Source organism: Musa acuminata, chromosome BXJ1-8, assembly GCF_036884655.1.
Source record: "Musa acuminata AAA Group cultivar baxijiao chromosome BXJ1-8, Cavendish_Baxijiao_AAA, whole genome shotgun sequence".
NCBI lineage: Eukaryota > Viridiplantae > Streptophyta > Magnoliopsida > Zingiberales > Musaceae > Musa > Musa acuminata.
Genome location: NC_088334.1, coordinates 12,018,559 through 12,029,412, shown reverse-complemented (window position 1 = coordinate 12,029,412; position 10,854 = coordinate 12,018,559). Strand labels below are relative to the sequence as shown.

Sequence of the window (10,854 nt, the reverse complement as noted above, 5' to 3'; positions counted from 1 at the left end):
ATAATAAGTTAACAATTATATAATCTATTTCAGTTCGATAGAAATTTTCAGTCATAAAAAAATGCACTAAAAATATTCAAAAATAATAAAAATGCGTAGTTTATCAGAAAAATTTTTTCCCGAGCTTCAGAGCGGGATGACAACACTAAAAATATGATTTTATGAAACATCAAACCAATCAAGATGTTAGCGGGTTCTGTAAATAATGTAGCAAAATTGAAATAAAATTAATTTAATCTAATTTCATCAAGGAAGATTAATTCACAATGTACCATGATGAGGGACTGCATATCCCATATAAAACTCACATACGAAACACACTAACAATAATTGTATGGTCGGATCCTTGTGACTTAATGAAAATGACCAGAAACCAGTGTTAACCAACGGAGTTCAACGTTCAATACAAAATAGTTGTCTGCGCCAACCTCAATTCGGATGCTGATCCATTGGAGAGAGAAACAAGTTAAACAGCTGCAAGAACCTGAAGGGAGCAAGGTGGCATGTTTCAGCATGCCAGCGCATTAAGGATTCTGATGCTGTGTAAATTCATCAAACACTCAAAAGCAGATGAGTTAAAAGGGGGGGGGGAAAGAAACAACAGGAAAGATAAGTACCACAAACAGGAAATTCAATTAACAAAGAGAGGAAAGTAACTATAAGAAAATATTATGATTTCCTGATCGATAATATTTATTTTTCTAAACCAAATACCAACATTCACAACTCAAGCTAGTATTTCAAGTTTTATCCTTAAAACAGCGGCATATCTAATGGTGGCACCAAGTGCAAGTATGATTGTAGAAAAGCCATTCAGAAAACTCCTTAAACAGCAGCCAAACAAGTTAAAATGCCATTGATCAAAGCAAACTAAAAGAACAAATTATCTCAGTCAAAGGAAGCCACACATCTTTAATAAAGAAAATGAGATCATTAATTCAGCGTTTTAAAGAAATCTGAAGTCGACCATCACATGCCAAAAGCAAGCTTGGGGTCTGAAAGAAGCAAGGACAAAAGCATTTTGCAAAGAACAAAGTGTAACTTGATTCCTTTTCACCATCTCATAAAGCAATGCAAATTCCAGTACAAGAGATGCACCTAAAGCACTTGAATTACCTTTTCTTGGGACTCGATTAGAAGTCGTCATCTTCCTCTGCTATATGCTTAGCAAGCTCTTGCTCTTGCTGTTGCCTCTCCCGTCTTTTCTCTTCACTTTCTTTCTCCTTATTGGAGTTTGGTGGGAACCTCAGTGCTCTCACGGCCTCATTGTGCATGTTTAGGCAGAAGGCAATCCTGGAATTGAATGCAATCTGAGGTTCATTAGTCGAGTAGACATCCCCAGTCTCCTTAGAGACCATCCATCCATTGGCATGATCAATAGTTGCATCTATTGCACCATCTCTGATGGCTTTGGCCACTATGCTTTCTGCATCAGCCACAGGATTCTCAGAGTCCAATCTCAGTTTTCTAGCTACATCAGCAAGGGAAATACGAGAGTATGAAATGCTAATATTGCGGAGTCCAGTCCTTATCACATTGTGGCGTAGTCTGACAATTAAATTGCGGGTCCTGTCTGAACTGAAAGTTCCTGAATATTTATCTGCAACAGTTCTAAATAGCTCCAAATCTCCAATCCGCACAGCCTAAAACCACAAAAATAGAACTCCCAGTAACTAAGGTTGCAATCAAGTATTGTTTCTCAGTCAGCAAATACTCACATTAGTAAGCTCAAAATATGGTGTCAAAGCTTTCTTCATGCCTTTCTGCATGAAAACAGTTCTTTCGGGGATCTCTCCAAGAAGTAGACGGACAATGACAGCCCACTTGTTGCACTGGATCCGAAACCCACGTGCAGCAACTGGTGCTTTCCGAGCAGCTTGCAGGAGGCTCTCTTTGGCATCCGTATATTCCAACTGAATGGTTCTAATTTTTCCAAGGTAGAGTAGATAACGACAGAACTGCAGGAGAGAAACACAGAAAACATTAACATTATGCTTTTACAATGATCAGTGTCGTGATATAAATACATAATCATCATATGAATGTCATCTAAGGCAAAAAGTATAAAGCCAAGAAGAAAAACAATTTCATTCATGACATTTTTTCATGCAAAAGTTGAAAACATTAAGTTCTAAGAGGTTTTTGCCTGTTGATTTGAGTGTGCCTCAAAACGTGGTGCTTTTGACCTCAGCTTCTCAGCCTGGTCATACAAGTTGTAGTGAAGATAATTGCGAAGTAGAAGATTCAGAAGGGTTTCCTGCAATCACCCATTATGGTTAGCCAATATGAACTTCATAATAGTTCACAACCTTCATGTTTTACAAGCAACAAACCTGACCCAACTCATCACGCCTTAAAGTTGCCATCCTATGCAAAGCAAGAAGGGTCCTGATGGGAAGAACAATGTAATGGAAACATCAGCAGTAGATAAAAATTCTGATTTCTTAGCTATCCTGTAGTTCTACAGTATTCCACTAGACAAGTACTATTTCATGAGGACATAAAAGTTCATTGTACGCACCCACGAATTTCAGCTAGACTATTTGTGAGTTCATAAGTGAATGAGTAGTAGAAATACAGGCGAGCAGCTATAACATCCACAGTTCTTCGGTTCATGTTCCTTAAGCGAGCAATACTAGCAGAAGAACATGCTTTAGCCTGGTACACAATAGATATAAAATAATCAGAAAATTTAACATTTCAATTTCAGCAACAAAATGAAGAGAATTACGATGTAATAAAATCACCTCATTGTATCTCTTTTGGTCAATAAGAAATATGAGAACAAGCAAGTAACAGTAAATTTCAAGTTCCGGTATAGAGTGCTTGGCTGGACCTTGGACTGCTGATGCTGCTGTATCCACATCCATGTCATGGTCATCATCCTTTAAATGGGAAAAAAGACAAGCCTAAATTAGTAAAACTTTCCAGATGCAGAAATATGAAGTGGTCACCGACCTCAGTTTGATGCATCACAAATAAACTCCATGCATCATAAAGCACATCTATCTTCTAACAAGACCTCTATAAATGGAAATAAAACTCCCACAAAATTACACAGGTAGACCTCTATAAAGCACATTTATCAAGCCCTGCTATGAATGTGGACCATCCGAAATTGGGCGATCCATGTGCCAGTTCCCAGTAAACCCCGTCTCGGACGTGGACCATCAGAAATTGGGAGGTCAGCATGCCAGTTCATATGCAAACTGGTAGGTACTGATATGTATGTACCGGTTTGAGCAAAATGCCATTCCTTGCTTCCATCTAAGCTCATTTAATACACAACCTTAACTGGGAAACTTGATAAAGTAAAGAATAACATCGATCAAACTATGCCAACAAAGAATCAGGATGAACCAATTACCTGACAACGTGACTACGCAAAATTTAATAGGTCATTTATCTGATCTCAAACTTGTTTCCGAACTAAAAATGAAGTTCAAGAAATGTTCAAAACAAAACAAATATGTGAATTTTCAAAAAAAGCGGCAACTTTATTTTTCCCTCAGACTGCTGTAATTTCTCCCAGAATCACGCACATTGTTGTATCACAAATCAAAAAGCCCTTTGTTCAAATCTATACTTTGTTACTAACATGGGGTAAAATATTCTGAAAAAGGCAAGGCATGAGTTCAATAACGGATATCTTATAGAGAAAAGAAAAAGAGAGAATGGTCTTGGAAAAAAAAGGTCAAGAAATTTTTGAATAACAAAAACAATTTAACAGGAAACATGAATAATTAATGTTTGGTTCTTACATAGCATAACTAAGGACAAAAGTAGACTTCAAAAAAACGAGATTGGGTTGAAAGTGTTGGCACATAGGTATCAGCCTTCTACAAGCCAAGAAAAATGTACGTTGTTTTCAAGTTCAGGAGTAGAAGACAGAACACAAACTGGCACCTTCCAGGCATATACAATAGAATCTAAAAGTACATTTTATTTGGTTCTTACATAGCATAACTAAGGACAAAAGTAGACATCAAAAAATCGAGATTGGCTTGAAAGTGTTGGTACATAGGTATTGGCCTTCTACAAGCCAAGAAATATGTACGTTGTTTTCAAGTTCAGGAGTAGAAGAAAGAACACAAATTGGCACCTTTCAGGCCAATACAATAGAATCTAAAAGTTCATTTTTGTGATTAAAATTACTTAAAAAATAAGGATGTCTAAATTTTGTATCATGGTTTGTTGAACTGAACCAGTATAAGAACTGCCAAAAGTCAATATAATATGGGTTCTTGACATAGGGACATCCTGGATCAATGACCATAGTTGGCCAAATATCGATTAAAATTGATCAAAATTCATTGAGTATAACCAAATCAGTTGACATCATATTTGGACCTTTCTTCAAATGTTTTCTACAATGATCACCAAGGATACAAGATTTCCATACTGTAATAAGCTAAACCTTTCTGCAGACCTTTTTCATGAATCTTTCTAAGAACACTGGAACTTTATAAGATAAGTCATTCTGAAATCAATGAAATGACTAAACCTTAGTTATACAACCCATTTGACCATCTTTTTCCATACTCAACCGGCTGATAGAGAACAAAGACATCTGATGTTGGCTTCTATGGTCAACCAATTGGAAATTTAATACTAATATCATCCTGTAAACGATAGCCATGCCAACATACAAGTAGCAGCCAGCATCAAGGTGCCCTACACATAGAGCAGACAATTAACCTAGGTGTGGACAACTAGATTTCAGAATTGAAAGATATCAAAAATTTCCATATTGATTTCTTTCTCTAACCGAAAAAATTGAAGGTCACACTTAAGACTTAGACAGCCTGAGAGATGGAAAAAATTGGTCAACAAGCACCGCAACCTCCATTCCACCCTTTTTGAACCTAGTTGACAAGACATTTAGTCATGCTTCCCATAAAATCATCTAGCTGAAGGTTAACATGTCAATAGTTGACATGTTCTGATGATAGAAAGGAGTTTTAGGGTTAAAAATGAGCATTGCTTTTGCTATAATTGTTTGTCATGGAAACAAAAAATTTCTCTTTTTACCTCTCTTTTTCGCTCAGGTAAAGATTTTAATATCATGTCCAGCATCAACCGTCGGCCATGAACTAGATCATAAATCAAATCTAGACCCTAAATTTGGACCAAAAAACATCTTGCTTCTACTGCTGATCTATGATTCTATCATCCACCATTCCCGTAAGAAGGCCAAAAACAGCTGAGCATTCAACATCCTGAAGAATTAAGTTTCCCAGAACGCTGTATATCACACAATCTAGCATGATGATGCTTTCAAATGTTCATGACTTGAACTTTTTAGTCATTTTTGCGTCCAGGCTATCATACAAGCCAGAAATAATCTTTGTGATCTTACAACCTTAAAATTGTTACAAACAGCTAAGAAGGATCTCCATGACCAATGCCTGGCCACAAGAACACACTGAAGCTACATCGAGCAAAGATACGACTAACATCTTATAGGCACAAAATTTTCCTATTACTTGAACAACCTTGAGACATACCGACCAGCATAATTTCTAGCCACACAAGGAAAAAATTACGCTAAAAAGTTGTGGAACAAAGAGGGGGGAAATAAGAAGAGTACCTTGGGAAGATAGGACGAGAGCTTAGCAAAGACCTCCGAGGCCGGGGTAAGAACGTAGCCAAGGAACGCGGCTACCAGGGGGGCCCTGAGCTTCCGACGGAGCATCATAGTGAGGCGCACCGCACGCACGATCCGGCGCACTTCCTTGGCCTGCGCACCAGACTCGATCAGGGACGCGATCTCCTTCATATCTGAACCCAATCCACATCACCAATTACATTCTTTTATGTCAATAAATCAAAACATTCGAATTAACTGCATGCAATTCGAACAAAAATCTTCTCTTTTAGCATTCGCACGTTGAAGAGTGGAAGGAACGCCGGCGGAGGAGACGGAATTGGAAAACGCCTGGACCTCTTTCATCTCCACATCGGCAGTCATCTTTCCTCCTTGAAATCCCTTAAGATTTCGCGAAAATCAGAAGAGACAAGAAAGGACAACAGATCAGCGAGAGAGAGAGATGGGGGAACGGAAGTGGGATTTGGGGGACAAGAGGTCGTGAGAATCTCACAACGAGGCGAAGAGGACGAGAAACTGAGCTTGGGGGTAGGTCACCGGGTCCTTGCTTTCGTCGCAAGTAAACTAAGATCCAGTCTGCTCCTTTTCAACGTCCTTTAACGATGATTATTTTTCATCGAGTCGATCGGGTTAAGATGAACCTCGAAAAAGGTTCGACCGAACCGATTTGGTTCGGTTTGGCTTGAGTTGACTAGAGCCAAAAGCAAGAGAACCGAACCATCCGACTCTACTTTGGTTCGTTCGACCGTATTGACCGCAAGAGGGATTTCTTTCTTCTTGCGTTTAGATGATCGAAGGGAGAGAGCCGAGCCCAGTCGATCACGCATATGGTGCGCATCTTGATGTCGTTGAGATTCCGATCTGATCTGGCCACTGGGCTGAAGGCGACCAAGTAGGGCAGGTAATGGGCTGATGAAGGCCCGAATCTTGAAGCAAAATCCACTCCGTTCTCTCCGGTGTTTCCTGTTTCCAATTTTGAATTCCTGTCTGCTATAAGCCGACCAGAGAGTGGGGCCTCCGAAGCTTGTCGTCGCTATCGCCAACGACCTCTGCTGCCGTTAGATCGTTACGCGAATCTTGAAGCGAGTTCGAAGAAGATCCCAACGTTAAGAAAACTGTAGGCAACAGCTCCCGGCCCCAACGGTCCAACTCCAAGCCCTATTTAAGATCCCTCGCTCTCCTCTCTCCATCCTTACTAGCCGTTGCGACTCCTCGATCTCGATCTCCATCGCTTCTTCCTCGCACCCATGGAGGTTTCTGCGGCTCCTGCCATCAGCCCTTCCTCCGACGAGCGGCTCTGGAGCAGACTCCGCGACCGCGTCGACTCCATTCTCGATAATTGTGGGCCCAAGATCGACCTCCCACCTTCCTCTTCCGTATGGAATTCGACCTTTTCGATCCTCTGTTCTTTTGCTCCTGATCCATTTTCTTGAGCTAAGAGAGAGGAAAAAATAATCTTTTATGAGATTCTTTTCAGTGTAGGATGGAATCGGAGTGTGGGAAGAGGTTAAGGGAAGACTCTGAGCTTCTGATAAAAGGATTCGATTCGGTCTCTTCGTCTTTGTCCCAGCTTTCCAGCACTCTAAGCAGCACGCAGCAGGTACAAGGCTGAGTACTTATTGAGGGTTTCTACCTAGAATGGGTCAAAGAATTACGTAGATGTCAAATTTCCAATTAACTTTGTTCTGATATTTATGTGATTCGACACCTTGCTTATATTGAGGGAGTTTGGTTTACGCTTTACAAAAGAAGGTGAACATATATTGGTTAGTGGGAATTTTTGTAGGAGAAATAGCACGATACAAGTGATCGATGCGCGTGACAGAAAGGCAACTCGGTTGAATTTGACTCACCATTTATCACTATAAACATGCTTTAGACTTCATTCCTTCAAGGTTGTATCGTGCTGCTCATTATCGTCTGTCGCGTAGATACAATGATGCATTAATCATCCCACTTCTACTTTAAATCATCAGCATTGTAGCCGTAGATATTGAATATTTTGTTATGGCTCGGTTAACTCGTTTAGCCTTACAGTCAAATGTGCAGTCCCTTTTTTCTGAGTGCTCCCATATTTCTGTCTGACAGAGAGTAACTTATCTAACCAAATCCTCGGTAGCAGAAGAACTACCGAGAGAACGTCAAAAAACAGAAAGTGAAGAACCAAAAGCCAAGAGACATTGTGATTCCACTGAGCAGACCAAGTACGAAGCTAATTCCTCTAATAAGCATGAGGCAGCTGCTCTCAAAAGTTCTGCAGACAACAATAAGTTGGCAAATTCTAATGAAGGAGATAATGAGATTGCATCATATCCAATGCAAAATGCAACAATGAAGAAGGCCAAAACTGTCAGTCGATAGATAATATATGCTTTCTCCAATTTGTCTTAAAGGTTGCATGTTTTGTTAATTTCTCTCACCTTCATATGCTTTCAAATTTGCAAATTGCAGCTTGCAGTTATGATGGCCACTAAGGCATCATACCTCTCAAGAGAACTTAAAACCATAAAGTCGGAGTTATCTTTCATGCAGGAGAGATGTAACCTGCTTGAGGAGGAGAATAGGAGGTTTCAAGAAGATTTTGACAAAGGTGTAAGACCAGAGGAAGATGACCTGGTACTCCACTTTTCTTCTCTTGCTCATACATCAGTTCTGAATAAATAATGTTTTTCATGGAATGACTCCTATATCTAATGCACATAGTCTAATTTTACTTCTGCTGCTGACAAAGACCGGCAATGGTTAACTTTAAATCATTCTTCCCAGTAGTCCATGACACATTTTTCTTTATTACTGGTTTATGAAGAAAATACATTCTGGCTGATGGATACCATAAGTTGCTAGTTCTAAAATAGATTATGTCGGTTGTATTAATGTTGACCATCCCTTTTTAAGTGTGAGCTTGATTTGCTAATGAAGAAAATGATATGTACAATATAAGATCTGAATTGTAGGATGAAGAATATATACATGAGCATTGTTTAAAACACCAATATTTGCTAATCTTATATTTCTTTTGTTACATCAAATCTTAGCATGTGTCTCTAGATCCTATTACTTAAGTGGACATACTTATTTTGATAATGTCCGCTCCCAGTTACGGTTTCAATGTATTCGAGTATTTAAGGTTCAAATTTTGACAGTTATTAGGAATTTCACTGACAGCTATGATGTGAGTAAGATAATGAAGCAAACATAGGTTGATTCAGGTGGCTCGAGTTTCGTTGTTGATTAATTTAGTCGTCTCTGTTTTACGTCCGAATGGATCCAGACAATGGCATAGTATGCATCATATGAGTTAATATCTAATTGGCTTAAATATTGATGGACCAACTTAAGTCATCTTGTTTTCGTTTAACAATTGCTTTATCTGCTTTTGGAACTGTAGTTCCCAACTCATATGGACCAACTTAATATCGTCTCTGTTTTTTGGAACTGTAGTTCCCAAGTTGCAAACTTTTGAGTTCCCAGGAGGTAAAGGGCACCAATTGTCCTCCGCTGATGTTCAGATTTCCATTTCTGCACCCGTATTAGCTCAAAGCAAGCATGCTTTTTAATGGCTTCTGTACTCAGACAAACTATTCCTAACATTTGTCACAAACTGTTGTTGGTGGATTTACATTCTTGGTCTCCTTGTGGAATATCTCTCTATTTTCTGTGTCTTTAGTAAGTTTTAGAGCTGACTGGTTTGTTATTAGTTTGGTTCATTGTGTAATATATTCATTATCTTGTAGGTGAGACTTCAACTGGAGGTTCTGTTGGCCGAAAAGTCCAGATTGGCAAATGAGAATGCTAATCTAATGAGAGAGAATCAATGCCTTCACCAGCTTGTAGAGTATCATCACCTAACATCTCAGGATCTATCAGCATCATATGAGCAAGCTGCTTTACATGGGATGTGCCTAGATTTTTCTTCTCCTATGCCAAAATCAGACATAGATGACGAGAATGGCCATAGTGATTGTGAAGTTCCCTTTACTCCATCAACAGGTAAGTTAGGACTATTCTCATCTCTTGATGAGCACTTGGAAATCCATCACGATACGTAAATGACGTGCAGAAAGTGGGCTTTCCATGAAAATTGTGATGATTGTTTATTATTTGTGCCACGGACTTGTTTTTTCATTTCCACCCACTCTTGTTTAAAAACGTATTTACTGTCCTAAAAAGAGGATAATTGTTTGCTTATTCAGAAATCAGCAGATATGTGACCAACACTGTGTTGAAATATGTATTGCATAAACTTGAGTAGTATTGAGATAGAATGCATCTATGGGACCTGTGTTCGCAACTATTGCTTTTAACTCAGAACTGCATAAATCAAATTATCAGGATCGTCAACATTGTGAATAGCGATAATATTTTCTTTTACAGATACCATGAACTTTGTTTTGAAAGCTGTCGTATTGTTCCATTGGATGGCATTGATGCTTGTGAGATTCTGCAATTTAACTTTTTTAACTCCTGGAGAGCTTGATAGATTATTTCTCAGATTGCTAATCATTAATGACTATCGTAATCTTGACATTTTAGATTTCTAAAACTGATTCTTGAATCTTTAGATCTGATGCTTGTCATTGTTAGAATCATAACACCACCACCACCACCACACAGCCAGCCTAGCCCATGTCACCAGCTATGGATGTCCATGACTGACATAAGAGATTAATACGTGGAGTAGCAAAAATGCCAGTCTGATTGAAATGTTTTACATTCACTAATTGAAGCTTGTTTATATTGAAGATGTAGCAAGGTTTACTTGAAACTTGAACAAAGTATTGCTGTGTAACTGCAATATCCAAAGCAAAAGCATTATAGACTGTAGACCAGAGAATAAGGCTTCTTTTAGGCATGTAGCATTATAGGACAAAGTTTGATGTCCATGATTGACATAAGACATTAATATGTGGAGTAGCAAAAATGCCAGTCTGATTGAAATGTTTTACATTCACTAATTGAAGCTTGTTTATATTGAAGATGTAGCAAGGTTTACTTGAAACTTGAACAAAGTATTGCTGTGTAACTGCAATATCCAAAGCAAAAGCATTATAGACTGTAGACCAGAGAATAAGGCTTCTTTTAGGCATGTAGCATTATAGGACAAAGTTTGATGTCCATGATTGACATAAGACATTAATATGTGGAGTAGCAAAAATGCCAGTCTGATTGAAATGTTATACATTCACTAATTGGAGCATGTTTATATTGAAGATGTAGCAAGGTTTACTTGAAACTTGAACAAAGTA

At 38.7% G+C, this 10,854-nt stretch overlaps 2 protein-coding genes across 3 annotated transcripts; one reads left to right on the top strand and one right to left on the bottom strand.

Annotated features, from left to right (window-relative positions):
* Window positions 1-216: 216 nt before the first annotated feature.
* Window positions 217-6,202, bottom strand: LOC135583358 (probable 26S proteasome non-ATPase regulatory subunit 3). 2 transcript variants are annotated; one of them, XM_065079090.1, is made up of 10 exons: window positions 6,102-6,202; window positions 5,890-5,989; window positions 5,591-5,781; window positions 2,748-2,885; window positions 2,522-2,658; window positions 2,334-2,388; window positions 2,147-2,257; window positions 1,719-1,958; window positions 1,117-1,643; window positions 217-484 (listed from the first exon to the last, which is right to left on the bottom strand). In XM_065079090.1, the coding sequence occupies exons 2-9, from the start codon at window positions 5,969-5,971 to the stop codon at window positions 1,134-1,136; spliced, it is 1,464 nt and encodes a 487-aa protein (XP_064935162.1). In that variant the 5' UTR covers window positions 5,972-5,989; window positions 6,102-6,202; the 3' UTR covers window positions 217-484; window positions 1,117-1,133. The 2 variants fall into 2 exon arrangements, with proteins under 2 accessions (XP_064935162.1, XP_064935163.1); XM_065079091.1 differs by having other exon boundaries at window positions 217-441; window positions 5,890-6,178.
* Window positions 6,203-6,817: 615 nt separating this feature from the next.
* LOC135587546 (uncharacterized) lies at window positions 6,818-9,954 on the top strand. Its single transcript, XM_065079089.1, has 5 exons — window positions 6,818-6,984; window positions 7,086-7,208; window positions 7,697-7,957; window positions 8,060-8,224; window positions 9,343-9,954. The coding sequence occupies exons 1-5, from the start codon at window positions 6,856-6,858 to the stop codon at window positions 9,655-9,657; spliced, it is 993 nt and encodes a 330-aa protein (XP_064935161.1). The 5' UTR covers window positions 6,818-6,855; the 3' UTR covers window positions 9,658-9,954.
* Window positions 9,955-10,854: the final 900 nt, after the last annotated feature.

What these genes read in the sequence shown, in the direction of transcription:
- LOC135587546 (XM_065079089.1), top strand. Translation starts at nt 6,856, where the DNA reads ATGGAGGTTTCTGCGGCTCCTGCCATCAGCCCTTCCTCCGACGAGCGG. An exon ending in ACCTCCCACCTTCCTCTTCC is followed by an intron (nt 6,985 to 7,085) that starts GTATGGAATTCG and finishes GATTCTTTTCAG; the next exon opens with TGTAGGATGGAATCGGAGTG. An exon ending in CTCTAAGCAGCACGCAGCAG is followed by an intron (nt 7,209 to 7,696) that starts GTACAAGGCTGA and finishes TCTGTCTGACAG; the next exon opens with AGAGTAACTTATCTAACCAA.
- LOC135583358 (XM_065079090.1), bottom strand. Translation starts at nt 5,971, where the DNA reads ATGACTGCCGATGTGGAGATGAAAGAGGTCCAGGCGTTTTCCAATTCC. An exon ending in CGTTCCTTCCACTCTTCAAC is followed by an intron (nt 5,782 to 5,889) that starts GTGCGAATGCTA and finishes GATTGGGTTCAG; the next exon opens with ATATGAAGGAGATCGCGTCC. An exon ending in AGGCACACTCAAATCAACAG is followed by an intron (nt 1,959 to 2,146) that starts GCAAAAACCTCT and finishes TCTCTCCTGCAG; the next exon opens with TTCTGTCGTTATCTACTCTA.